The sequence below is a fragment of the Toxorhynchites rutilus genome, chromosome 2 (genome assembly GCF_029784135.1).
Source record: "Toxorhynchites rutilus septentrionalis strain SRP chromosome 2, ASM2978413v1, whole genome shotgun sequence".
Classification (NCBI taxonomy): Eukaryota; Metazoa; Arthropoda; class Insecta; order Diptera; family Culicidae; genus Toxorhynchites; species Toxorhynchites rutilus.
In genome coordinates, this window is record NC_073745.1 from 320,432,468 (window position 1) to 320,460,267 (window position 27,800).

General features: G+C 37.2%; 2 protein-coding genes across 25 annotated transcripts in view; one reads left to right on the forward strand and one right to left on the reverse strand.

Moving 5' to 3' along the window:
• Positions 1-23,961, forward strand: part of LOC129767080 (uncharacterized) — a 38,871-nt gene extending 14,910 nt beyond the window's left edge. Inside the window, exons 5-6 of the mRNA XM_055767698.1 lie at positions 7,928-8,382; positions 23,938-23,961. Of these exons, the coding sequence (XP_055623673.1) occupies positions 7,928-8,382; positions 23,938-23,961 (479 nt within the window). The remainder of the gene's footprint in view (positions 1-7,927; positions 8,383-23,937) is intronic.
• Positions 1-26,052, reverse strand: part of LOC129771300 (potassium voltage-gated channel subfamily KQT member 1) — a 1,095,885-nt gene extending 1,069,833 nt beyond the window's left edge. For 10 of the 24 annotated variants that reach the window (XM_055774811.1, XM_055774805.1, XM_055774803.1 and 7 more), the window contains exon 1: positions 25,062-26,049. The gene's annotated coding sequence lies outside the window, so the exon portion shown is untranslated. Of the gene's footprint in view, positions 1-25,061 lie in introns of all 24 variants that reach the window. The other 14 variants (XM_055774799.1, XM_055774798.1, XM_055774797.1 and 11 more) reach the window with 7 other exon arrangements.
• Between the last annotated feature and the right edge of the window lie 1,748 nt (positions 26,053-27,800).

Here is a 27,800-nt window from a genome sequence, read left to right on the forward strand (position 1 = left end):
GACAAGGTAATCTGAGGAGGAATACCTATAAAACTAATTGTATGTGTTCTATTTCTATCGCACGTTCTTTAAATCTAAATCCAATCGCTAAGGCGAAGAGTTATACTTGGGAAACCTGATAAGGTCGCCGAGAGAACTATTCTACGCTTTATAGAACTCCAATAGCGGCAGGGGAGTTTTTTTTAGAAAACTTGATAAGGTAACCGAAAAAACTCCTGTAAAACTAATAGGATAAGGAACTTCTATCGCCATTCATCGCACAAACACCTTATTAAGCTTCAAAAGCGATGTTGGAGACCTATATTTGGGAAACCTAAGAAGGTCACCCAGAGAACTCCTCTAAAACTAATCGGACCGGTAATACACCTTGTTGATCATTGAGCGTACCCTTTATCGACCTCCAATTAACGGTCGAATTAATGAATGAAAAAATTAAAGAATGGAATAGTTGAAGAACTAACCAATTAGACATTAAAGAATTCAACAGTTAAAGAACTGCAGAGTTGAAAAACTGGAGCATTAACGGAACCAAGAATAAAGGAACCAAAGTATCAAAGAATTAAAGATCTAAAGAGTATCCGTTCTGTTGAGCACGAAAACTACTCAAAACTTCCTGTACCCTGGCCACGCGCCGGTGAGCTCTAGTATCCACCAAACGGAGCACGAGACTCTTCCTCTTCTTTTCTTACTTAAACACCCCTGGGTTCGCCACTCCACTTCCATCCCCGGAACATACACACAAACACACACAACTGTCTTGATCAATCACGTGAATGTTTGAAGGTATTGATAACAAAAACTAATTTTGGGCGGGACGAAGTTTGCCGGGTCAGCTAGTTTAATATAAAAATATATTTTATCTAAAAACAAAAAATCATTGACTTTACAACAATCCTTGCTGAACACCATATTTTGATCAGACAGCTGGATTTCAAGTTACAATTTAAAAAAGGTCCAAGATCGAGGATTTGGCATCATGCGCGTGTAAAAGTAGTCACACGGTAAAGAATATGATTTTTTTGGGTAACTTCCACCTTGTGTATACTTTTTTTAGTGAGAGGGCCCAGGTAACAATTTCTATCCATTCGCACTCGACATGCTTTTGAAATGATAAGGATGGACCTCTGTCTGGAAGGCTGGAAAATAATGAATTTTCGTGGATTTTTTTTCGGATGTTACGAATAAAGTGAAGTATTCGGGTATTTTGATTATTGTTTAAGGTGTATTTGAAGATGTATTTTCCATTTTTTGAATGTACGAATAATGATTATTACGCTGTTGACAGCTGGATGCGTAGATGCTGTCTGAAAATAGGTACCTTGCTGGTGGTATCGGTTCTGAAGGAACGGGGTGTCGTAGAACAAATTCCAATAAATATTTTGGAACTTTAGGACAATACCTAAAGCGTTACATAGAAGTTTTTGAAAATTCGAAAAATAGCCAAAATGGCGGCCGTTTTTGTTAAAAATAATATATTTTTCATAAAAAATCTGTAAGCAAATATTTTATAAAAATGAGATATCAAAAAACGGCTATATAACGCCTTAGATAATTCATTTTTACATGCTGATAAAAAATTTCAGTCAAATCGGTTGAGTAGACCCTGAGATATCGATACCACCAGTTGAAATAACAAGGTTTCGAGAAAAACGCGTTTGAAAATTCGCACAGCAATACTATAGGGTTGGGGAAAAGGAAAAGTCGTATTTCTGATCAAAATTTGACGCTTTATTTAACATACTTAAAATTATCCAATTTAAGCCAAATATGCGCCGTTTTGTTCGCAAACTTGTTGCCATTTAGAAGGCAACTTCATTATAAGCACACTAAAACCCGAACCACACCCCCCCCCCCCCCCACCGTATAAAACCACCCTCCTTATTTGCACAAAACTCAGACAACCAGTTTTCGCAAGCCTCTTTTGAGGCCAACTTAGTATCACCAAGAGCGTTTTGCATAGACCGGAAGAGATGATAATCACTTGGAGCCGGGTCCAGACTATACGGTGGGCGCAATAGGACATCCCATCCGAGCTCCCGTAGCTTCTGGCGGGTCATCAAAGATGTGTGAGGCCGAGCGTTGTCCTGGTGGAAAACAACACCATTCCTATTGATCATTTCTGGCCGCTTCTGGTCAATCGCCTGCTTCAAACGGTCAAGCTGCTCACAGTAGAGAACCGAGTTGAAGGTCTGGCCATAGTTGGACAGCTCATAGTGGATAATTCCCTTCCAATCCCACCAAACACATAGCAAAACCTTCCTGGCCATCAATACGGGCTTGGCGATGGTTTGGGCCGGCTCACCGCGCTTCGACCACTTCTTTTTTCGCTTTAGGTAATTGCAGTAATTGGTAGTATCGTTCTAGTTAAAACAAATAAAAAAATAAATTTTTCTTAGAAATAGTTGTTCTAGCACGTTCTAAAGGTGCTCTGAGTAGAAAATATATTGGTTTTTTTTTCTATTCACCGGGTGAATTTTGCTCTATTGAATAAAGAAAATCATTAATGTTCCCAATATACTCCACATCTTTCCTCCATCACCTGTATCTCGAATTGGATGGGGGAAATCATCAAAACACGTACAGGTCATCATTACATCCAAACTCCATGAATAATGAATCACGATAAATTCATGCAGCATCCATCATAAATATACGCCACTCGTCCCGACAGCTCGCAAGCGTCACATTAGAGGGGAGCCATAAATTTGAATTTGGGCCGCGTATCCTTCGCAGAAGGAAAATTCCACTCGGAGTGACAGCATTTTGTTTTTGTTCACGCCCAATCTATTGTTAATTTCATCTTTTCATTACTCACAATTTGTTCCTCCCCTAAGGCTTTGGGAGGCTTTTTTTTTAACTTCGGAGTGCCGGCGATTGGCCTAATCTTCAATTTTTGGAAAAACGATGATTAATGATAATAGAAATGTTAATATGACAAATGACACTCTTCATGGAAAATTATGTCATCATTGTGTTCCAGAATGTGTGCACTGAGAGGGGAGCCAGTCAATTGCCCTTATGTTTTTTTCGACATTTTAGATGAAACAAAAAAATGTTTGAAAAAAAAACGATTCCCAACACTCTCGTGCTTCGGCCAAATAAACACTTTTTATCGATGAATATTAATTGATATTGCTCCCCTCCTGTCGTGTGGACGATGGCCGAATTCTCTTGATGGAAAAAGTTGTAAACTTGCACTTGTACTTCACTGCTCACATGGTGCAAAACTACCCAATGCAATCGATCGATCTGTGAATGCAGCTATGGAGCGGAAAAATAACTTACCAATTCAATTTATTTTACACTGGGATCCGAAACCGGATCCCGGTTGGATGATTTGATTGAAAGTCAACCGATGCGCTTCGGTGGGATTTTTATTTTGTTCATTTCATCCGAGCTGCCGGTGTCATGTCCACATAACTCACTTTTACAACTTTCCCTAAGCTCCGTGAAACTATCATCTGGCCGTGAACTGGCAGATGGATCCGTGGCCGGGCGCTTCCTCCAATCAATTTGCACCGGTTTTGATGCCCCCAAGGATGCTCTAGACTGCGCTAGTGTTGTGTTCTGCGAATGCTCTCTCCCGACACCGTTGGAGCATGAAAGTTGTGTAAGCAGAAAGAGGACATCAATCACGATAAACATCCAATGCACAGAATTCAAACTGAACTCGGTAAAACAGAGAACATAAACTTATTGCCAACTTTGTAATTTAATTATTCTTTCTACAACTTTGTACAAGAGAGTTGAGAGGTTCTTTTTTTGCACTTTGTGCATCGGACTGATTCCATCTGAATGCTACCTGAAGTTCACAGGTTTCTGTTGTTTGCTAAAACCAAGACACGTCGTTATTCTGTCGCTGTTCACTTGAGAATAACCGGAATTTCTACTTTAATACTGCAACTTTTGGTTTATCTATACTCAAATACGCCGATAAATTGAAAAGTGAACATTGCTTACGATGAATTATATCAAACCCAACATTTCACACCGAATCTGGTGCGATTGTTTTTCGATTTCTTGCTGAAATATATTTCATTCTCGTTAATGGATCATGAATCCTGTCAAAAACGAATTCAACAATAATTCCAACTCGTTACTTGTTTGAATCCGATCAAATGTTCTGATTCCAACGTTTCTTTTTACGTGGGAGGTGCGGGACGTGAAACGATTCGTACCTTCACCAGAAACCTATTAATTACCCAAAAGTTGAGTCTGAACTTGGTCGCTTGGGCCAATTGCAGCACATGATTAACTGCCGAATCAGTTCCGCCGACAAGGCCACATCTTACACGAATCAATAAATTTAATGGTGCAAAGTTTGGACGTTTGACTCCAGAGGCAGCCGTTCCTGCGTAGAATGATTTTATTATTAATTTTCATCATTTCTCTTCCGAAACTGGGAACCACCAGTTGCGTCTTACCGATTTTGCAACCTAAATTTGAAATTCAACACCGAATTGCCCTCGAGACGTGTCACCATCAAACCGAGGCAAATATTACACCAGAAGGCACATTACGTAGCTGTCGGAAGAAAAGTTCTTATCATATTTCCAACATAAATTATTCATCCTTCTATCTACGGCTTGTCTGTGGATAGATGGTTCCCCAAACTAAAACTTAAAATCATGACCCAAGTAAAAAGTAGTTAAACTGCTCAATGGAATGAATTTTACTACACTAGCGCTACCCATCAGAGCTTCGTCATGCTGGCGTGTTGCAAATATCTAAGTTGAAAAAATATACTCGTAAGTCATTCCCAAAATATTACCTATGCAACCATTCCATGTCAAACCGTTCTCAGATTTTCAAGAAAAGTGGTAGATTTATCGCAAAATATTCGACCCATATTTTATTATTTTTTCATTAAGGTGCCCATTTCCATTTTTTTAGTGCTCCCGTGGCCGAGTGGTTAGCGTCATAACTAACATGCCGGGTGTTCGGGTTCGATTCCCGTTCTGGTCGGGGGAATTTTTCGTCAAAGAAATTTCCTCCGATTTGCACTGTGATCACGCGTATTCTAGAGCTTGCCACTCAGAATGCATTCAAGGCGTGTTATTTGGCATAGAAATCTCAACTAAGTACTAATAAAAATGACGCAAGTAATACTACGTTGAGACGGCGAAGTTCCTCTAGGAACGTTAGTGCCATTGAAGAAGAAGAATTTCCATTTTAGGGTGGTCCGAAGAATTCAATTTTTTCGCCTTTTTCCCAAAAATGCCTCTTTTGAAAATTTATAACTTTTGGACTACTCGTCCGATTTAGATGATCGATATAGCAAATTAAAGACAATTATTTAGTCTTTTTTTGGAAAAATATTTAGTTTGTCAAAAATTTGAATTTTGTTTTCGTTATTATTAATTGCATTTGTTTTTGACGAAGAACTACGTCTTACAGGAAGGATGCCAAATCAGAAAACGGGTCACTTTTTTTTAAATAAAGTTAACGTCAATAACTATTTTCACTGTGAACGAATTCTCATGATTTACACACCAATCGAATCGGAAATTCTCTAATAATTTGTTTGATATGCTATACATTATAATTCGCTATTCTCTGAAAGGTTTAAATTCATGAAAACTGGAAACACTTCCTTTTTTCCCATACATTTGTTCTGCCGATTTGTGTGCTAGCCCTACTCGTATTTCGAATGCTTATAACTCGAACATTTCATAACAGATCGGAAAGATGTTTGCATCAATTGATAGTAAAAATTTCTATGCGTCTATCACAATTAATGAAATGTTATTTTTCATGAGATGAACAATTGAATAACTGTAAAATGTCCAGCGTTATCTAAAAGCCCTAACTGCCAAGTTTTGATAGGCCTGATTTACGGTTTCCCCAACACGGACTTCGAAATCGATGTGCCTGGGGGAATCCGCTTTGCAAATACATGCAAGTCGGGGGTATTTTTTGATGTTGAGTATTTTTGTGCTCGCTTGTCGTTGTGCAGACCGGAATATGTTTCCCTGAAACGTACTTTTAAAATGAGAAACCTGGGAAAATCGTCATTTCAGATACTAGAGGTGAATGAAGTTTCGCGGTTCGAGAACTACGTAAAAGGACGTTCATCAAATTTATTTGTAACGAAGAACATAATCTATTACAAAAACTTCGATGCATTATAAAATAATATTCGAAGTGGTGAACAAGTGGATTGCATAATATAATTGCGTAGTTCAACGTCGAAAATATGCGTCGTGTCCTAGATACCATCCCATTACAATTTTTGATGTTTTTATGGCTTTGGACTAGAGAGTGCTATATTTTTTCTTGAAAGCTGAGGATTTTTTACATAACTTATCCAAAAATCAAAGATGTGATTTTTTTCCTTTTCAAGTTATGAATTTTCAAAGTTAACCGATGGTCAAAAATCAAATTTTCGCCTTTGTCCAAAAATAATCTTTTGAAAAAATCATAACTTTTGAACTACTGGACCGATTCAGTTGATTGACATATCAAATTGAAGCCAATGGTCTTCTCTTCTTCATATTTCTTTTTATATTTTTCTTGAAAGCTTAGGTTTTTCTTCATAACATATCCAAAAATCAAAGATGTGTCTTTTTTCGTTTTTCAGTTATGATTTTTCAAAAAACTTGTTTTCAGTCTTCGATCAATATTCCTATGCAACTCGACTATATCCATGCGACTAGAATCCATTTTTTCGCGAAAGTAATCTTTTTTTCAAAAAAGACTAGCTCATTGGCTTCAATTTTACGTGTTGATTTTCTGAATCGGTCCAGTGGATCAAAACTTATGAATTTCTGAAAAATACATTTTTGGACGAAAAAGCAAAAAATGATTTTTTCGGACCATCGGTTGACTTTGAAAAATCGTAACATAAAAGCGACAAAAATCACACAGCTAATTTTTGGATATGTTATGTAAAAACCTCGGCTTTCAGAAAAAAATATAGAAATATAGCTCCCTCTAGTCCAAAGCCATGAAAACAACAAAAAACAAATACAATCAATAATTACGAACACTAAATCCAAATATTTTGCAAGTGTAGATTTCCTTATACAAAGATTAGCTAATAGGAGTACCAGTAAGTTTCGTCGTTTTTTAAAAAAAATTATGCTTTATTCTGCAAAAATGGTTACAAATTTAATATTCAAAGTATTGTCCATCGCTAGTCACAACTTTTTCCCATTTTTCTGGCAATGCACGGATCCCTTTGATCCCGCACCTTTTTTCTTCATATTAAGTAATGAAGAAACACTCCCCGCAAAAACACTCTCGTTGGTACGAAAGTCGACATTTTCGAAGTGGAAAAAAAAACTATGTTCAACTTTTTGACATATACTATGCTTCAACTTTTTGAAATACATTGAAAAAGACGCGCAATGACAGTAGCTTTCCTACGAATGTCTGGAAATTTGATTCACTGGAATAATAATCAAGTTACGCCATCTGTTGTAAAACCGAAGAAACTTACCGATACCTAATAATTGTCCTTAATTTGGTATATCGATTATCCGAATCGGTCAAGTATTTCAAAAGTAATGAATTTTTGAAAAGTCATATTCGGAAAAAAAAAAGGGAAAAAAGTTAATTTGTGAAACACCCTGAAATGGAAATGAGCACTCTAATAAAAAAATAAAAAATGCGGGTCTAATATTTTGCGATAAACAACAAGTATACCACTTTCCACGAAAATCTGAAAACCACTATATCGGTTTGGCATGGAATGGCTGTATAAAGCATAGTTCATCTTAAATCTGGACGCACTGTATATTATACCACAGCGCTCCTAGTGGTCGTATCTATAATGTTTTTACAGCACTTTGTTTTGGAATTTTTCCTCTATCAGTGCTGAAAATTTCATTACGATTCGTTTTATTTCAAAAAAAGTTACACGTGATGGAAGCCGCGAAACGAAAATTAATTTTGGACACCCACGTCAAAAACCCGACGTGGTCAGGTTCAAAAATCGCGAAATCGTTGAAAATGGCCGATTTGGCCATGTGCAGCGTTCTCAAACGTATCCGTGAGATGCATACTATCGATCGGCAGGTTCATACCAAGCGTCACAGTGGAAATAAGGATCGGAAACTGCATTTGAAGGTGTTGAGAATGATCAAGGCAAACCCAGGGCAGTCGGACTATGACATCGCCAAGAAATTCAATGCCGACCGGTGCACCGTCAGAAAGATTCGCCTGCGCGAAGGAAAACGATCTTATCGGGCCAGTAAGCAACCAAATCGGACATTGAAGCAGAATGTAGTAGCCAAAGGACGTGCCCGGAAGTTATACAACAAGGTTCTAACGAAGTACGACGGATGCATCCTCATGGATGACGAAACGTACGTGAAGATGGATCTTGGGCAGCTTCCAGGCCAAAATTTTATAAAGCCACTGGTCGGGGTGATGTCCCCGGTAAGTTCAAATTCGTTTTTGCCGATAAGTTTGTACAAGGAGGAGTGCCTGAGAAAACGTATTCTTCCGTACATTAGATCTCACAAAGGACCAGTAAAGTTTTGGCCAGATTTGGAAAGCTGCCACTACAGCAAAGAGGTACTACAGTGGTATCGAGACAACGGGGTGGATTTTGTCGAAAAGGACATCAACCCACCCAACTGCCCTCAATTCCGCCCTATCGAAAAATATTGGACAATTGTCAAGCAGAAGATGAAGAAGAATGGTAGGACGACTCGGGATGCAACAGAGATGAAGAGATGGTAGATCAAAATGGCCGCTGAGGTCAGCGAACAGGGTGTCCAAACTTTTTTTTTTTTTTTTATCTGTATTATAGTGATTTTCATTTGGCTCATTTGGCTGGTTCGTCACTTTTACTTCCATTTTTGGAAGAATGTCGGGAGTGAGAATTGAACTCGTGACCTTCAGCGTGAGAGGCATGGATGTTACCACTACGCCAGATCGCCTCCCGGGGTGTCCAAACTATGATGAGTGGTATTCGCCGAAAAGTTCTAGATTTCATCACAGCCACATCGGAATAATTTTTTTGTTATTTTTCCTTTAAAGTGCAATAAAAGACCTACATTTTGAGTACATAACATTTTTATTTCGTTCACATAGCTCCGAGATAGACCCGTTTTAATGCGTCCAGATTTAAGATGAACTATGCTTTATATCTGCAGATGATAAACATAAGCTATTTGTGGTAAAAAATAACAGGCATAAAAATCAATGTTTTTCCATTTTATTTTTTTTTTGTGCGCCACGATGAAGTTTTATGTACTTTAGATAATGTAATTTCGCGAGTTTTTTTTTATTTTGCAGCACCGAGCATAAATTAGCTATGTTTGGAAATAGGTAAAAGATTCTGCCAGCCGAAGATTGGTTATGTTTTTTTCTCAAAAAAAGTATCAAACAATATAATCTTTAAGATGCAGATTTTATAAATAGAATTCATAATCGAAGATTCTTTAAGACTTATCATCTCATAATTTTATGTTCCCCAATAACCGGTACAGAAGATCATCTCGTTCGCAACAAGGTATTGAAAGAAAGGATTACAAACATTTTGTAATAATAACACATAATAAACTAAAAAAGGAAAAGGGACTGTGCCTAGAAGCCGGAAACTTGACGTAGAACTTTGCGGACAATTGATTTTGAACCGAGTTTTCCTAACTGTTAAGAAATCCGTAAATTTATCTCATTAAAAACTTCAAATGGTGGCCCTAGAAAAAATCGTTTGTTGTATGAACTGAACTGAACTTCAAACGGGCTGAAGAGTTGTAGTGGTGAAAAGAATCCGGAACCTATCTTTTTTTCAATTGTAAACTGTCAATTCCAACATTAACACGATAAACTCGATATTTTCCGGTTTTCTTATATTGATGTTCATAAATGTACATAAAAATCTTCATTAATAACACCGTCTTTCATTTATTTAATCAATCTGAATAAGATGAGAAGCCATCATATTACAGTGCATTGCTAAACTTAAGTTTAAATAGCCAGCTTGCCTCGAGGATATTATACTGGTCTGAAACATTGCTTGTGGTAGGTCATAATAATTATATCGCCAGGTGATGCAAATTAGATATGTTAAGACCGTGAGTGCTTCCTTATGAAGTTTGCGTAGATTCTGTAGTGCCATTAGGTGCAGCTTATTTACATGTAGGAGAAAGAGAAATAGACAAGTGTATTTGGGGAAATGTAGCTGGCAAAATAAAACCATTAGTACTTCTTGACAAAATATCGAGAATTGGTATTCATGAGTTCGAACCTCACATTCGCCAGCCTGGTTAGTTTTTTCTTTGCGAAATTTTCGACATTACCAACGTTCTCAAAATATCGTACATGATAGAGATGATAAAATTTGTATTAACGCCCTTTAAACCTGGCTCTTGTCTAAACTTTGGAAATAACAGAGTGTAGCAATCTTCCGCGTCATCTCCTTATTTGCTTCTGATAAGTATTTACTATATGCCAATGTTGGAAAATTTTTAATATGCTTCGCATCAAATTGTCCACAAGAAAAAATGAATTAGGGAACCAAACCATGATGTAGAGACGGGCATCACAGTTCAATTTTATGAACAGCTCAGACGCTAACCGTCACCTAGGCAAATCAGGCAAATCAATCACCTTTTGAACCTTTTGAACCGCTCTTTCGTTTAACGGTAACAATGGTATCAAAAACAACCTGGGACCCAACAAACATAGGCAGCTTCACAGTTATTCGCGTAATTTCTCATATTTTCTGTTGGGATTCAACCTAAGTTCCATCAAAGTTCATTTTTAATCATACTTCAATCAGAAAAAAATCCCGAAACTACATTTTTCAACTTTCACAAACAATCCGGTTATTGTTATCACTATCCGCAATAGGTCAAACAATGGACTGGAAGCAACGAAAACATATTTTTCCAATTTGCTTTCCCACTCGAAGATAATGTGTTTACTAGAGTTGAAACGGATATCTGGTAATCATCAGGTATCCGGCCTCATTAACACGAGATAAATCACAAACAAAACAGTTCATTAACTTCTTTCATACATAATTAAAATTAAGATTTGGATACTGAAGTGCTCATCGACGCTCTGAAAATCTCGGAAGATTCATCGCAAGATATTTTATATAATCTAATAAGATTTTGTGCATGGTTGTTTCCATTTGAAGAACTCCTAAATAGTCCCAAAAAGGGTGCAATTCGGTAATTTGGAGGATCTTCTCCCAAATAGTTGAAATGACTTCTCAATGCAGCGTTTGAAGATGCTCTCATTCGAGGTAAGCTATGTGCAGTGTTCTCCTTGTCCAATTACCAATTGTCCAATTTATTTTTTGTATTTTCTGTTATGTATTTCTTCAGATGCCTAAAAAATCCTACTGCACTGCCCCATAAATCACCACCAGAGATGCCAACCTTCCTGATTTTTCAGAAATGATCCAGATTTGTACTGGTTTTTATACTTTTTATTTTATCAGAATGAAAATTATTAGTATAAAATATACAAGGATCTCTGTTGAAGTTTATCTGGTTGAAAATGAAAACTGTCATTATAGCTCTTCGGTCTGCTCATGTACTCGTATAATGCTTACATTAAATCAAATTCTCCTGATATTATGCTGTAGTAAAATTTTTTTCTTTATCAATATGTATGTTCGTTGTAAATCGAATGAATAAGCTTTAAGCTTTTGAAATCGCCGAATCATTTCCACTACGCATAAATATTTCGATTTTTCAAAACAGTGCAATATAATTTCATGAAACCAGAATATTTGACAAATTTAGGAGATAATAATGAGATTAAGATGATTAAACAACATTAATTTGTATGATATGTATGTACGAGTAGCCGCAAAGTTATTATTGAAGGGATACGTTCCAGAGTATAATATTACTCAACAGAAACTTCTTGAATTAAAGTCAATGTAGGGTAGAAGTACCTATCATCGCAATAGTACCTGTTATGGTAACACGAGTTAGTTTTTTATTAGTTTAGAAAACATATCGTATTTTTAAAGGCTCTAATGTGATTCTTAAACATCATAAATCTCTTCTTAGTCGATTTTGGTACTTGATTCCATGCGAAACATTGTTCTTCTGTTGGAAAACTCAGTTTGAAAATAATATGTCCCATTGATGCTTGGTTCTTAGCATTTTGCTAAGGAATATGCGGTCAAAATAATGACATTTTTATTCTGTGAAGTGGCTGTTTTGATGCAAACACAGTGTAAACGCATACATTACAACCTTCTTGATGTTGTGATTCGACCAATTTATACGATTTTATCGAAATGAACATGTATTTTTGTATTTGAACATGTGTGAGTCTGCCTAAAAAAATATGCTTTTGTTTTACCAAAAATCAGCACGATCTTTCCGGACAACCCATTTCGAGCTATCCTAATTTTTCCAGATCTTTATTTCCATTCTTCCTGATTTTTAAAAATAATATTTGGCAACCCTGATCACCATTGTTGTGTGGTAAATTTAGTGAGCGAGTAAGCCCTCAACTCTGAAGACAGTTTTAAGGTTTTCAACCTTGAATAAAAATAATTAATTCATGTTTTCTGCTTCTTGTATATAATTTTTAAATTTTATTTTTTTTATATTTTAATTTTTTTTTACTAAACTAGGATCTCTACTATCAACAAATAATCCGTTTGAAGCTAGCGATTGACCAGAAACGTCCAGAATTGGCGAACAGAAGAGGTGTTGTATTCAACGCAAGGCCACACAATCCCGAGGGCTTGATGGGGATGTTTTAATGCATCCACCATATAGTACGGAGCTGACACAAAGCGATTACCACCTTTTCTCGCATTGCAAAATTTCAAGAGTAATAAGAAATTGGGATCGAGAGAAGGTTTTAAAAGTCTATTGCTAGAGATTTTCGCCAATTAGGACCAATCTCTCTATGGTAGAGACATTATGAAGCTACCTTTAGAATGGCAAAAAATTTCACAACAAAACGGTGCATATTTGACCCAAATCGGATAATCCGAAGTATTTTACAAATAGTATTGAATTTCACCCAAAAATAATTGATTTCTTTTTCCCCAACCTAATATATTATTCGTCGATATACCGTTCTGAATTACATTCCGGACACTTAAGGCATTTGATGCAGAAAACAGTTCAAAACTTCATGCACAGGTATTATTTGGCTGATATTTTGAATGAAGTAGTTCAATATGCTCTTAAGCTTTCTTCTATGGTACCTATTTGATTGAAATATAAAAAAATTATCGAATAAAAACGTATTTCAATTGAAGCGAATAGGAATCAAACTTCAGACACTAAAGGGTGTGTCACATCAAATTGCATCACGGAAAAAACGCTGTAGAAATTTAATTTTTAGGAATTATATCTTCAGCTTTGTCTTATAATCAGATAAGAGTGTATAGATCACGTTGGTCATGCTTCACTGTCAATTTTTTTTTGAATTTAAAATTTGGAAAAATGTCGTCGAACGAAAAAGAGCTTCGTGAATTAATCCTGTGCACTCATTTCGAGAATCCGGTCAGCAGAGTACTAAAACGATACTTCGAGAACCTAACCATCGACCGGAAGGTGAAGAACGGCAAAAATGGATGCTCCGTCAGTGAAAAAGATCACAAGCGCGTAGTTAAGCAGTTTAGATGTGATCCGAGAAGTTCGGTCCGGGATGTCGCCAATAAGTTGAATTTGTCAAGTTCATTCGTCCAGCGGACCAAGCATCGGGAGGGCCTGCGTACATACAAGGTTCAGAAGGCTCCTAACCGCGACGAAAGGCAAAACATGGTGGGGAAGACGCGAGCCCGGAAGCTGTACACCGAAATGCTGACGAAGCCGCATTGCCTGGTAATGGACGACGAAACCTACGTCAAAGCGGACCTTCGTCAGCTGCCGGGCCTGTTGTTCTTCTCCGCAGAGGACAAATTCAGCGTTCCGGAGGAGATTCGCAAGCAGAAACTATCCAAGTTTGTCAAAAAGTACATGGTGTGGCAAGCGATCTGCTCTTGCGGAAAGCGGAGCGCCCCCTTCGTGATGACCGGCACGGTAAACGGGCAGATTTACTTTAAGGAGTGCCTACAGAAGCGCTTACTACCACTATTGAAGAAGTACGAGGGCCCGACCATCTTCTGGCCGGATCTCGCTTCGTGCCACTATTCAAAGGACGTGTTGGAGTGGTACGAAGCCAACGGAGTCACCATCGTGCCAAAGGAAATGAACCCGCCCAACGCGCCGGAGCTTCGCCCAATAGAGAAATATTGGGCGATTATGAAGCAGGCCCTCCGGAAGAACCCAAAAGTTGTCAAATCGGAGGCGGACTTCAAGAGAAAATGGATTTCTGTTAAAAAAAACTACAACCTGACGTTGTACCTTATGGACGAGGTAAAGAGGAAGGTGCGAGCATACGGGCTTGGGCTCGAAGTATGAATAAAAAGAAAATGCCAAAAGTTGTTTAATAGTTTTTATTTTACTGTCTAAAATTTTCAAAAGAATCGATCTACTGAGCGAATTTCTACAGCGTTTTTTCCGTGATGCAATTTGATGTGACACCTTTATTTATAAACAAAAATCCGTTTTAAATCAGTTTTTCTCTTCCTTTCCTCAAGTTTCAAAAGAATCGTCATTTCAATCAACTTCTTCGCATGTTTTACTACAACATATCTCTGAACTCGCTTGTGGCCACTGCAGGAGTAACGTGAGGCTTATTTTAACCGCGAGTTGATGAATTGCCAGGACACACGACACATCGACATCAAATTTAAGTATTGATGAACAGTGAAATTCTACATGCTCACGCTAGGCGAACATCAAACACAAACGATAATGAATAGTGCTGTTAGATTTATTTCAACTATGTTTTAATTCAAATGTAATTTTCATATAAAATGATAGTGAAACCAAGGGGTTACTCTAAAGCAGGGATTCTCAAACTATTTTAGGCAAGAGACCCCTTTTGCAGAATGAAGTGATACCATCGACCCCTAAGCCAAATTTCTTTAAAAATTTCCATTTTCTTAGCTGATCCGTCAAAGTTTCTAGTTAATTATAAATCGGCGTAGAAAATTTCGGTTTTTTGAAGCGCGTTTCGTTTTGCGGTGCGATCATTATTTGTTAAAAAAATCATCAACAAAGACGAAAGGGTAATTTTTTATTCCATCAAAATTGCTCTGCTGTGAAAGGTCTTGCTAGATCATTCTAAGAGTCAAATGAGGGCTGATAAGCTTAACTGAATTTGCTATTGACTTGGTTAGAACATTATTCTGTTTGTTTACAAAAGCTAAGGGAACATAGAAAAAAATCAATTTTTCTATTCCTTTCCAATATTTTTGTCCACCACACTTACACACATCAAGATGAGAATATGTACGAAAAGTGTATCAAAACGTGAAAGTTGAGAGTTTAAAAATATGTGTATCCCATATTCATTCAATGATTTTTTACAAAGTTACATCATTCCAAAAATCAACTAAAAATTTTGACTTTCTACTCTGTTCCTCTAGTTTTGTTGTCGAGTGTATAACGATCAACAAGGTGGACAAATTAATTGTAGTACCTACTGCTTTTTACTTTTTGAATATTTAATTATTTTCTTGAATTTCTTTTATTATTTTGATATGGACAGCCCCTTGTAATTCATAATAATTAATACGAATTACAATAATAATACTTTTTATCTAATAGCAGTCAAGTTAGTTCACGTAAGACAACTTATACAGCATCTTAAAAGTTGTAAATATGAATTTGTGTTAATAGGGGTCGATTTTTAGATCCCGTCAACCCCCAAAATCAGTTGTCGTTTTCGTCGACCCCTGGGAAACCAATATCGACCCCAAGGGGTCGATTTCGACCACTTTGAGAACCCCTGCTCTAAAGTATCAATTGTAATATGAAATTTTGAGTTGAGAAGGTATATCATTAGGGCATTAACACGTTGAGCCCCGCTTCGGTCCCTAGGGGCCGACATTGAGCTTTTTGGTAGAAAAACGCTGATTGACTGAGGCTGACAGTTATAAAATAAGAAAATAAAAATATATATGATTTGTTTTCGGTTGCGTTAAAGAACTTTTTTTTTGCTTCGGACTTTGGTGCCTCAAATTGGCTCTACATTAAAAAGTACACTACGTAAGACGATTCTGTTGCTTCTCATCTTTCAATGAGAAAGCTTAGTACAGAATATAGCAGTGAAACATCTAAATTAGTAGATTTAAATAACATTTTTGTAGTGAAAAACTTAAAAGTTAGTAATTTTTAATGTTTATTAACAATTTGTAAAGAAAAGCTGTGAACTAGGTGCTAAACGGCTTAATTGCGGAAGTCTATCAAGGGTGCTTGCGTGGGAGAATCATTAGATTCGATGTTCTGGGGACTATCGTGAAGACCAATAAAAAGTTTTGTGAGTAACTTGATTTACTTGTGATTTATTAAAATTAGAATTTCCCAGATTTCCACACCTCGTACTACTCCATACCATTTTCGAACATTCCCCTGTTCTCTTTTGAAAAAATATATTATATCTAGATTTGGTTTTTGATAAATAAGGTATCGCACATGTAACTAGCAGATTTGAAAAATATCGCAAAATGATCTGTGAACTGGGCTATTTGAAATCCTGTCGATTAAGCATAGAATTCTATCAATTATTTTTAAGTGATTTTGCATTGCAAAGTCTATTTTAATCATATAGTAGAATCCATTACGATGATAAAATAGGATAGACTAAATACAATCAATTTTGATACACTGCAACAAAAAAAAAACAGGAACTTCTATCGTAAGTCATCACGTTGCTAAAAGTTGCCTCTTCCCATCACGCCCATTTTTGAACGAAAACTCACCAGAGAATGAGCTCACAGGATAGCGTTCGATAATTTGATGATAGATAAAAGCTACCGATAGAAGGAGAGTTATAGACATTAATCAATTTAGTTTTCGTAACACTCTGTGTGCTTCCTGCCAGGTGTTGACAGATTCGTGAAACTTTGCCTCTCGTGGGAAAACACCCATGAAATTGTGACATAATTATAACGTCTTATGAATTATTCATTCCGTCCACAGTGTTCTTGTTTGACGATGCTGAAACCATCTTTGCTCTCAATCAGACAATTTCGATCTAGTGTAATCGACCGAAATCGGGCAAAACTTCTGAGATATAAACAGAGGATACTTACACAGCAAAAATAATGAGAACAATTTGCGAGGAAGCTCCAATCTCTCTTCGAACAAATAATGTGGGTCTGAAAAATCCAATCACATCCTATCATTAACATCTCAATGTACCTACCGTTGAGGTTATCGGGTCTATTTAGGCTGAAATCCCGTCCCTTTCTAGTGTGATTTTCGCATCGATGAGCATAATATGCCCCTCTCCCCTCAGGCACTACTGCTCGCAACCACCGGAAAAGGATCTTTTATCGACATTTCCTTCCGCCTGAACGAAGCCGAATGTTTGTTCTACATTTTCGAAGTCCTTTTTTTCTACAGCGCCGATTTCATATTCAGCATTACATCTATTGTCACTCATCCGTATCGGCTTCGACCTTGCGGCTTGCGGCTGTACTTTTGAACGCGATAGACCCAATTGTTGACCACAAAATCCTGAACACGCCCTGGAGCCCATTACGTTATTGCTGGTGAGAGCATTCGGTGATTTATTGATGGCATGCTTGTTCGGCTATCCGAAAAACATGGGTAATAAATACAGTAGAAATCCTGGCCGATAAAAGGATGATTTATTTTCAATCGTCTTCGGATGGGAGGATCCATTCGAAGATACGTTAGGCAATATTTATATAGGATTAGAAGCGTGGAAACTTATATGTGATAGTTTTGCATAATCTATAATCTATAATAAACCTATAATCTATAAATAAGCAGGATTAAATAATGCTAACTAGTTCGCAGTTTCGATGAATGCGCCAACAATTAATTATAGAGCGATTCCACACCAAATTAATCGAAAAAAAAATTTACAGTGACTGGTTACATTTACAAAATCCTAGATTAGTTTCACTAAAATTGCCAATAAAATAGTAGAGTATAGAATACATTCAAAAGAGTAGAATAGAAAATTTATTGAATGTATTTGTACAGCTAACTGAAATTTACTATGAATTTATGGCATCAACACACAGATTTTTTTCCCATTGTTCTTAAGCACCCTGAAACTCATTACGCAACAGGCTGTCAAGGTAACTCGCCAGAGTTATCACATCCGTTGAAAACGTATCAAGATTTATTACAACCTCTTTAGCATCCAATTGTCCGTTTACAAAGAACACCCTTTTTCTATTTTTTTCTTGATGTTCACAATTATTGTGTCACTGAATAAAACGTAGAATATCGTACATCAATATAATAATATTTACAATATGATCACTTTTCTCGAAAATTCACCATTCGTGTTTTTTACAAGCTCTTTTTTTTACAATTTTTTTACTGTGAATCCACTTTGTCTTTTGTGGAATCGAAATCGAATGTTCTAATAAAAGAAAATTTTATTCATCTCAAAGTTGAATTGAAATAATTAACACATGAGCCCTATAAAACAATAACTTTATTCAGTAATTTAGTAAAAATTCAGTAAAACACATTCAGTATGAAAAGTCTGCTGGTATTATTCGAGTCACGAGAGAAACTTGGAAAAGTTCTTTCTCTCGGTACAATTCAAACAATGATAAGATTATATGTACTTGGTCTCCATGTGGGTAAATAATTGAATGCGGGACAAGTGTGTGCCCACTTCAAACTGAAGCATCAATATCATTTCCTATCATCATTGTTTGCTCAACTGAGTGCTCGCGTTTGGCATATCTTCTTCCACATCGAATTCAAACTTTAGCGAATTCATCACTCACTTAATTTAGATTTGTATCATTGTTTCGAAAGCAAAAGTCGAGAAAGAAATCGTTGGTTTAACGTACATTCTGTCAAATATATACTGAGAATTGTAGTTTTGAATCTTCCTCCTGATCACTTTCCAAATTTTGTTTAGTTTGTACTGTTGTCAGTGGTCTAAATGTCAATTTTGAGCGCGACCTGTAATTTAATCTGTTTACAGCGTCATTAAGAACAAGTTAACTTATTAACGGAGAAAATTCGTCGCAAACGGCCATATTTGTCGCAGGATAACACTTGGAAATTGCACCACGATGATGCACCAGTACATCGATCGATCATTGTGAACGAATTTTTGACCGAAAAGGGAACGAACTTTGATAAGTGATTCAAGAAGCACCGTAATAAGAAGAACATTTTTTCTGCTGAATCAAAACCAACACATCTGACCCGCAGCGCATTCCAGTCATATATTACAGCATTATCAATTGTGAATGTTTGTTAGGATTAATCAATTCAGCAAATATTATCGAAAAATTGCATTCCTGACCGTGATAACCTTAGGTGATGGCGGTCCGTAGAATTTTGTGTGTAAAGGAGTTCAGGAAATCAGTACGTGGAAAAATTATTCTAATCAGATTGCTGGGTGAATATTCTTCCGCCGGATTAGATGGGCTATTCTACAGAATAATAACCTCCCAACCGTCTAGCCATTAATTTTTCGCAGCGTATTTGTACTTTGCGGATTTTGGAAAATGTTTGATTTTTCGGGAAATGAATATAATCATATACTTGTTAAGCATTGACATTTCTCCACGGCCAACAATGAAAATGAAAGCAATAGCTTTCGTTTGAAAGAAAAAGTCTGTAGGTAATAAGTTAAAACTACATGAAATAAGAAAAGTCACATCTCACCATAGGTGGATTAATTCAGATTTATGCTAAGAGACTTTCATTCATCTGTGCTTGTTAGTCCCGTAATGTAAAATTGCTACATTTATGAATGCCGCATATTAGCTAATTGAAGTGACCTTCAGTTCGCAGTATGTTTGTAATTGCAAGAACAAGTGCGGGTTTCAGCCAATGTTCGATTTTTCTAACGTTCATTTCCCGGAAAATGGAAGTTGGGAAAAAAATAATTCTTGAACATTGGGATTCAAATTCTGTCTCGTTGGTGAAAAGTACGCCCTTGTCAGTTTCAAGATGGACGGCTAAATTTATAGCTGCTGGGTCATGTTCATGAATGGGGAAACCAACGATACGCCAGGCAACTTCAATGGAGCTGATATGCCTTTCTATTTGGAACCGCATTGTTTCGTCATTGTCATTCAATGGGCAATGAACCATGCTTGTGGTAACAGTATCGAACAGTCATTCACATTTCGGACTCCGATTGGTTTCATTCCACGATTCGATCGAAATCGATTTTTGCATTCTGTAATGGCACATGATTTTCTTGAATCCGTTCGACTCAAATTCAATAGATCTATGCAAATGTGGTAACTTCGCCTTGATGCAAGAAATCGTCAAAGCGATTCATCCATACTCGTGGAGCAATGTACTCTATCAAATTGGCAGACCCAATAGTAATTTAGAATTGTTGAAATTTGAATGAAATACCGAACTAGAACTGATCTTAACGTAACTTTTTTTCTATAAATTTCCTCGCATTTGGTGCCATAATATAAAATAAGCATAAGATTTTTCTCTACTTGCAGAGAATATGTTACTTTTTACATAGTACACATATTTAATATGTAGAGCTAATGTTAGTTCGAAATCTTTGTTTTAAAAGCGTTTTTTCTATTACCATTTTTGCTTCACAGAAATGGAACACGGAGCTCAATGTTGTTAATGGTGAATTGCGTGGCAATGCTGCCACATTTGCACAACTCGATTGGACTTCAGTCGAACAGATTGTAAAATACAAAATTCCCTCGTTAGGGTAATTTTGACTCGATCGGTTTCGAGAATACGGGTGAGTAGTTGATCAGTTGACTGATCTGGAATTTCAGATAAAATTAAACTATCGATTTCTTCGAGGCGTATTTTGTGGTTACCCAAACTAAAAATGTGTATGGGGTAATCCTCGGGCCTGATTCTCGAATACACTTCGAATACACTTCACGGTGGAAACGGAATGGAACGTATCCGCGATGACAACGGTACGGTGTCGACATCTGGATACGAGATTAGTTTCCCACTAAACTTATCATTATAATATCAAATTATCTTCAGATGAAATTTTTGTATAAGATTCTTATGTCACATGAAGAAAACAAAGTTTTCCACTCACATTGAATACCAGCTCGATACGAAGAAGTTAATTTTCATTAACGATTTTTTATTTGAAAAGTGCTCATTCTGCCTGAAAACTCATTATTATCTTCGACACTTCACTAACTCGTGAAACGTAGTTCAATGGCGTGCCGTTTATTTCGTTTCCACCGTGAAGTGTATTCGAGAATCGGGCCCCTCATTTCTTCCACTCAGCCGAATACATTCAGCAATAGGTTAGACCGAATCCGATCAGACTGAACACACGCGCTGTTATGTGATGGCAACAGCGTGATTATGATTTTGTGATTCTACCAAGTGTGATTTGCAGTATTTGAATAATTCATTGTGCTCACTCAAGACTTTCAGCTCGCCGGCGATGCGCCTGGCTTACGATTGATTGAGGATACTCATTCAACAACGTTAAAAAAATAGTTCTGTTTGGAAAACGAACGACGGTTGAATTATTTCGATATTGTTCATACAAAAATACTAAAAGCGCGTTTTTTACCCTAATCGGTATTTAATATATAGTAATTGGTATCCCAGCTGTATCGTATATAGTTTACATCCTATTCTCATGGTTACCAAGTTTTTTGTGCATAATTTCATCACAATCGGTCGAGCCGTTTCGGAGGAGTTCGACAACAAACACCGTGACATGAGATTTATATATATATATATATATATATATATATATATATATATATATATATATATATATAGGTTTCGGAGAACGAACTACGCGCAACTACAGTTTAAGACAGAATGAATTTATTTGTACTCAACATTAATAATGAAATCTATTGCTATATTGCTGACTCCTCTTCCGGAGTCCAACGTCCGAGTCGCCGGTGGCGTGGTGTCCAGGTCAGCGCCTCGTGCCCCAAATATTTGGCGTATGCTTATTTTGCTGACGCCGGAGTTGGTGTGGCCCGGGTGAATAGCATTATGTTGTTTCCGCGGAAGATTGGATTGGTGGCGTCGTTAACTTATATACTAGCTGACCCGGCAAACGTTATTTTGCCATAAAAATTATATCTAGTGAATATGTTGGTTGTTAAATAAAAAATAACTAATGTATTGTAATTGTGTTTAAACGTTTAAACGATCTAGATATACGTGAAACGTTCGTTACTCTTGGGTTTGACATACCGAGAGCGCCAAGTCGATGGCCACCGACAAAAATTGAAAAAAAAAAACACAAACCATTCTTTGTATTCCAGTCCCGATGTATTTCATTAACGAATCCGAAGTGAAAATAGGAATATATTTTTGTCGTAAAGTAGACAAATTAAATGAAGAATATCAATATAAATTTCGTTGTTGCAAATGTATTTGTTGCTCTTCATCGAACCACAGAACTCAACATTAATATGAGCATTGAATGTTTTGCTCAGCTGAGGCGAATATGGCACTGCCGAACGATTTTCCATGTCAATGTTTGCGTTGTTAATGTATTATGAATGATTGTCTGTCATAATCAGTTTTTAGTCGTTCATATATTGGACATCCACCTAAGGTTGCGGTCGTATCGTTGGTGAATTCTTTGAAAAAATGCATTGTACACTTTCCATCTGCTATGCAAGGCTATAAAAGTTTTAGATTACCGCACGGTCATTAACCATGTTTCTGGTAACAATATCGAACAATAAAAGCAATTTTAAGTTGTTGAAATTTGAATGAAAACTTTTATTCGATGTTGTTTCAATACTCCGTAGACATAGCCCTGCCCCTAACTTAACAATTATCTGTTGATCTCGTTGCATTTCAACCAAAATATCATTCAAAATATAGAATAATTATCAGAGACTATTCTTGTTCAAGATACCTGAAGAGCATGTATTATTTTGCTACACAAAACACACAAAAAAGCCATATTTCATTTATTTTATTTGTTTTAGAGGCGTGTTCATTCCACTCGAAATTTCATAACAATTTACGCTTCACAGAAATGGAACACGAAGCTGGACTGGAATTTTTGAGGAAATTACACGATCGATTTCCTCAGGGCGTATTTTGTCGATTATCCGAATTAAAAATGGGTATATGAGGTGTGGAACCGAATACATGTAACGTTGTAATGAAGCTCGTTCTACATTTCATTCTTTTTTTTTTGTACCCACGTTTTGTAATATACAATGTATGTGTTTAGACCTGGCAATATCAAAGGCTGTGTCGGCGTTGCTCATGATAGCGTCTGGCAAATGAGTGTATTTTTCCTCACACCGCTTCTGATTGTTTAGAATCGCAGTCTCTTGCTCTCTACCTCTATATCGTTCGCAAATCATTCTACGTTGAAATGGTGAGCGTTAGGAACATTAGAAACATTAGTACCATTGAAGAAGAAGATGGAGAGTGTCGTTTGAACGGTGGGTGTCAACGATTTCTCGCATCACTGTGCAGTCGCCTACCATGACTCCAGCAATGTATTCAACGACATACGCTTTGATTGTATACATTGATTAGAATGTTTGAAAATAACGTGATCGTCACCTTGCAAACTGAGCATGTATGATATGAAGGATTTCAATAATTCATTATGTTTATTCAAAAAGTTTTCCAGCAATACGCATGGCTTTAGCCGAATTATGGTTATTGGCGCATGTCAGGATGAATGTGAACTTAGCGCCATATGTCATTTAACAAGTTTTCATCTACCAAGTTTTTTGTGCATAATTTCTTGAAAATCGTTTGAGCCGTTCCGGAGGAGTTCAATCACGAACATCGTGACACGAGAATTTTATATATAAGATAGATTTCGTCTATAGTAAGTTCATCTAACATATCGTCCGGGTCTTCACTTGCGTATAGTTCCTGAATATCCGAATCGGAACTCAATGAGATAATTTTTGAGATAGACTTTTCTTCTAACTCTTCTAACTGTCACTACTTCCCTCGCTTTCAGATTTACTTTTACGCCGCTCGGTGAACATTTTGAGGATAGAAAAAAAACACATGTGCGTGCAAGAAAAAAAAATTGGGCCTATCCGAGTTGTGTTATTGTTATTCCCATTCTCAGAAAAAAAAACTTGCAGCTTGCTCCTTCTTTTAGCTTTTTATCTACCAAGCGTAAAGAATAATGAAACGAATCACGTGAGAAGTCGGAGTTGCCAAATGTGATATAGTTTGTGACGATTATTTTCCCACAAAACTGACATATGCTCTTGATATGATATATTCACAGAATCTTCGCCATCGATTGAACAGAATATTCCATACTTTCCAATAAAATTGCTGTTATTCAGCGTCATCGAATGCGGTATATATAGAGCAAATTCGTTCGGTTGAATTTCCTTTTTTTATTATCATTGGCAATACTGTACAATTGGCTGAAAAATTTCTATAACTTTTCTAATCAGCAGTCAGTTGATTTCATTCGGATTCAACAGAAAAGTAGTCCTGAATCGAACCCGAATTCATTATGATCGTTGCCCGCTTATTTCTCTAGCGCACCGAGAGTTGAATTTGGGCCCCGCAAGAAACTCGACCAATTCGCTCTGGGCGACGAAAGTGTTAATATAACTTATCGAAGCACATCAAGAATGAACACAACTTAAATCTAATTAAAATAACTCTGACCTGCGGAAGTTTGAATCATCTCAACATACAGATCTATTTTATGTTTGAGATCAATAATTTCATATTCAAAGGCATCATGAAGCTATTTTCTATTAAAAATTATTTTAATTTCGACAACAAACGAAACACGAGATCTGATGTATTGAATTTTTTGTGCTCTCGGAATCCAATCGTTTCGAACAAAATTGGACATCATTCGTATAGTAACAAATGAAATGTAATGTAATTTAGCAAGAGAGCCCCCAAAGGATGAATCTCAGCGATGACAGATACAATTTGATACCGAGTTTCATTTCTCCAACAGAGGCACGAGACGTTTCATTCTGCGTAATTCGTTAATTTGCCGCTGGATATTTCATGACACATTTTCATTTTTCACGAAATCAGAGTAATAATATTACCGAAGGAATATCTCAAAACAGAACGTGGCATTCGTTCTTTTTATTTTACCTTTCTCATTCGACCCTGCTATACGTAGATGGTAATCCTTTTACGAGCACATATTTCTCTCCTAAATGGACAGCTTCGTTCTGTAAATCAATTATCCTTTTTTTCGCTTCCTTTGTTATCCCGGGTAACGTGTTTCCATTTATCACCACTTTCAACACAAATGAAGCACTTCCATCCGATTTTCCAATAATCAAAACTCACTTCCAACGCCAAAGCACCGATTCGCAGACGAACACTTGATTTGCCTTCTCTCCACTTCCGAGGAATTCCAGATTGTGAATACTTTCGATTCGAATGGCTGACGTCAGCCTACCTGAGCCAATTTCATTAATTATTCATATACAAATAAATCCTTTCCCACGGGCTCGGCACATCCATTAAGCGCAAGGGTTAATCTAGTATCGATTTCACCGACGCTGGCAATATGCGGAAGTCACAAGTCACTCCTGCAGCCAGGTACCACTCTCCTACCCAACTCTGGCGAAACTCTGGCACTCGTTGGATTGACCGAACAACAATTCCCAGCTTAGGTCGGCCCCCACCCAAATCGACAACTAATTCACTATTTATTCAAGCCACGAGTACAGATTTCCATCTTTTCGACTGCTTATTTATACATTCCTGTTTGCTCATTACAATACCACCATCCTTCACAGATTATCGTCACTAGAGCGCACTAGAGGACGAATCAACTCCACTTAAGTGTCAAAACAAAACAGGAATCACGATGGGTCCTTTTGTGTGGAAATTACCACAAAACCGCCACATCCCAATATCGATTCGATGGTCGGAGAGGAATGTTTCTCCACAACCCGTTGGTTTCTAGCGCAAGGTTTACAACGAAGCTGGTTGAAGCTGGCCCGTTGGATACAACCCGAGCAGGAGCAGCTAGGCTCAATCCCACCCAGATGCTTCACAAAACACTATTCAAAATCAGAATATTCTACCCGCGATTGGATGATGACGTTCCGCGCGCTCTTTTACTGTTGACGAGCCGTTGTGAACTGATAGTAAGCGAGTTGAGGCTCTCGCGTACAGCGGTGTCTAGAAACCGGCCAGAATCGAAAGAAAGCCATTTTCCAACCAACCATTCCAACCATTTTCCACACGCCATGCTGTGTCGGTCCTGAACGGGTACCGTACCGGAGTTCATCAGAATGTACACAAAACGGGTTCATTCCGGGGCAGCGAATCTTCGGTCTCAGCGTTTCGGCATGTTCGAAATTCATTCGCTCGGTGTTCGAAATGAACACTGGGGCTGTGCAAACACGACGAAGATGACGACATCCGTCCCATCGGAGGAAAACCTGTTGAGTTGACTGGTGGCGAACGAGGGGAAGAGAAAGTAAATCTTGAGCTTCACTTGCGTGGACAGGGATAACACGTGCTCGTGGATTACAACGCGGGTGTCCTCTCATGTTCCAGGCGTGTGTATTACATCGGCGGGAAAGGTTGAATTGAATTGCAGGGATGATTTATGTTGTGATGGAAATTTAACGGCGGGTGTGTAAACATTAGGGTGTCAGTTTAGGTGTTATTTTTATTTTTCAAATTGTGTTGCAAGCAAGTGTAATGTTGTCAGCATAAAAGCCACATGAGAGTCACATCATTTACAACTTTGTTGGATAGATTAATCATTGCCCCTAAAAGTATCAGGAATGACGAAACGATATTCTGACACTAATAATATCAACAGGTGTCCCGAAAATGTATGACTGCTGCCGTAATAATTGTAAAGATAATTCAAATACGCATTTGGATAATAGATTCAAAAGTTTGAAAGACTGTTTTGTAGTTCTGCTCAACATGTGGTTGCGCCCTATGCGCGGACTCGGACAAATTATAGAAAACCGTAAATCTTATTAACTGAATCAACTTATATTTCCGACCGTTTTATTTTGTGGACTATTCCAATTACATCCGAACTCGAGGATAAACTTGATGCGACTGACTTGGGTAGCGACCGGCACAACGAATATTGCCTTCAACAATAATGACCGTAATAGTAAAAGATTTCTCCGTGAATCTTGGATGCTGTAACAGCGATAGCGAGATCATTATCGTGCAACTGAACGAGACAGATCCACAAAAAGTTTAATGCTCTGCAATTTTTAAAGCATTTAATTTTTTCGTTCAATATTGTTCTCAGAAATGTTAGCTGCTCTCTGGTAATACTTTAACGTATGATTGTTGTAAAAAACAGCAAGTATCATGCCAGAAAAGGCAGTTATTTGATTGCCTATACGTGCAAGGTCCACTCTGACTGAACCAAATGAAGCATTTTTGAGGAGTTGGTTCACTATGACTGAAAAATTTCGTGATATTTCTCAATCAATTAACAGTTGTTAGTCAAAGTGTGCCATTCTGCTATAAAAATTAGAGCGAGAAGGACTGTTAGTTTGGAACTGCATAAACATTTGTTTGCGTTCAGCACAATAGTCTCTGCCATCTACTGCTGGTAAGAATATGATTGCGCGGCAAACATGTTAAGCATAAACTTCCCATTTTCAATCATCTTAGACAGTATTCGTCAAAAGAATCGTCAAATTTGAATTCATTGTCAACGCTACATAGTACTCTGAAATAGTACATTTTGATAAGGCTGAAGCCATGCAAATTGCCGGCGAGCTGGAAAACATTTTTAATAAACATAATGGTTTATTGAAATTCTTCAAATAATAAATGCTCGAATCGCAAGGTAACAATCACGTTATTGTCATCATGAAACACCGGCTGGAG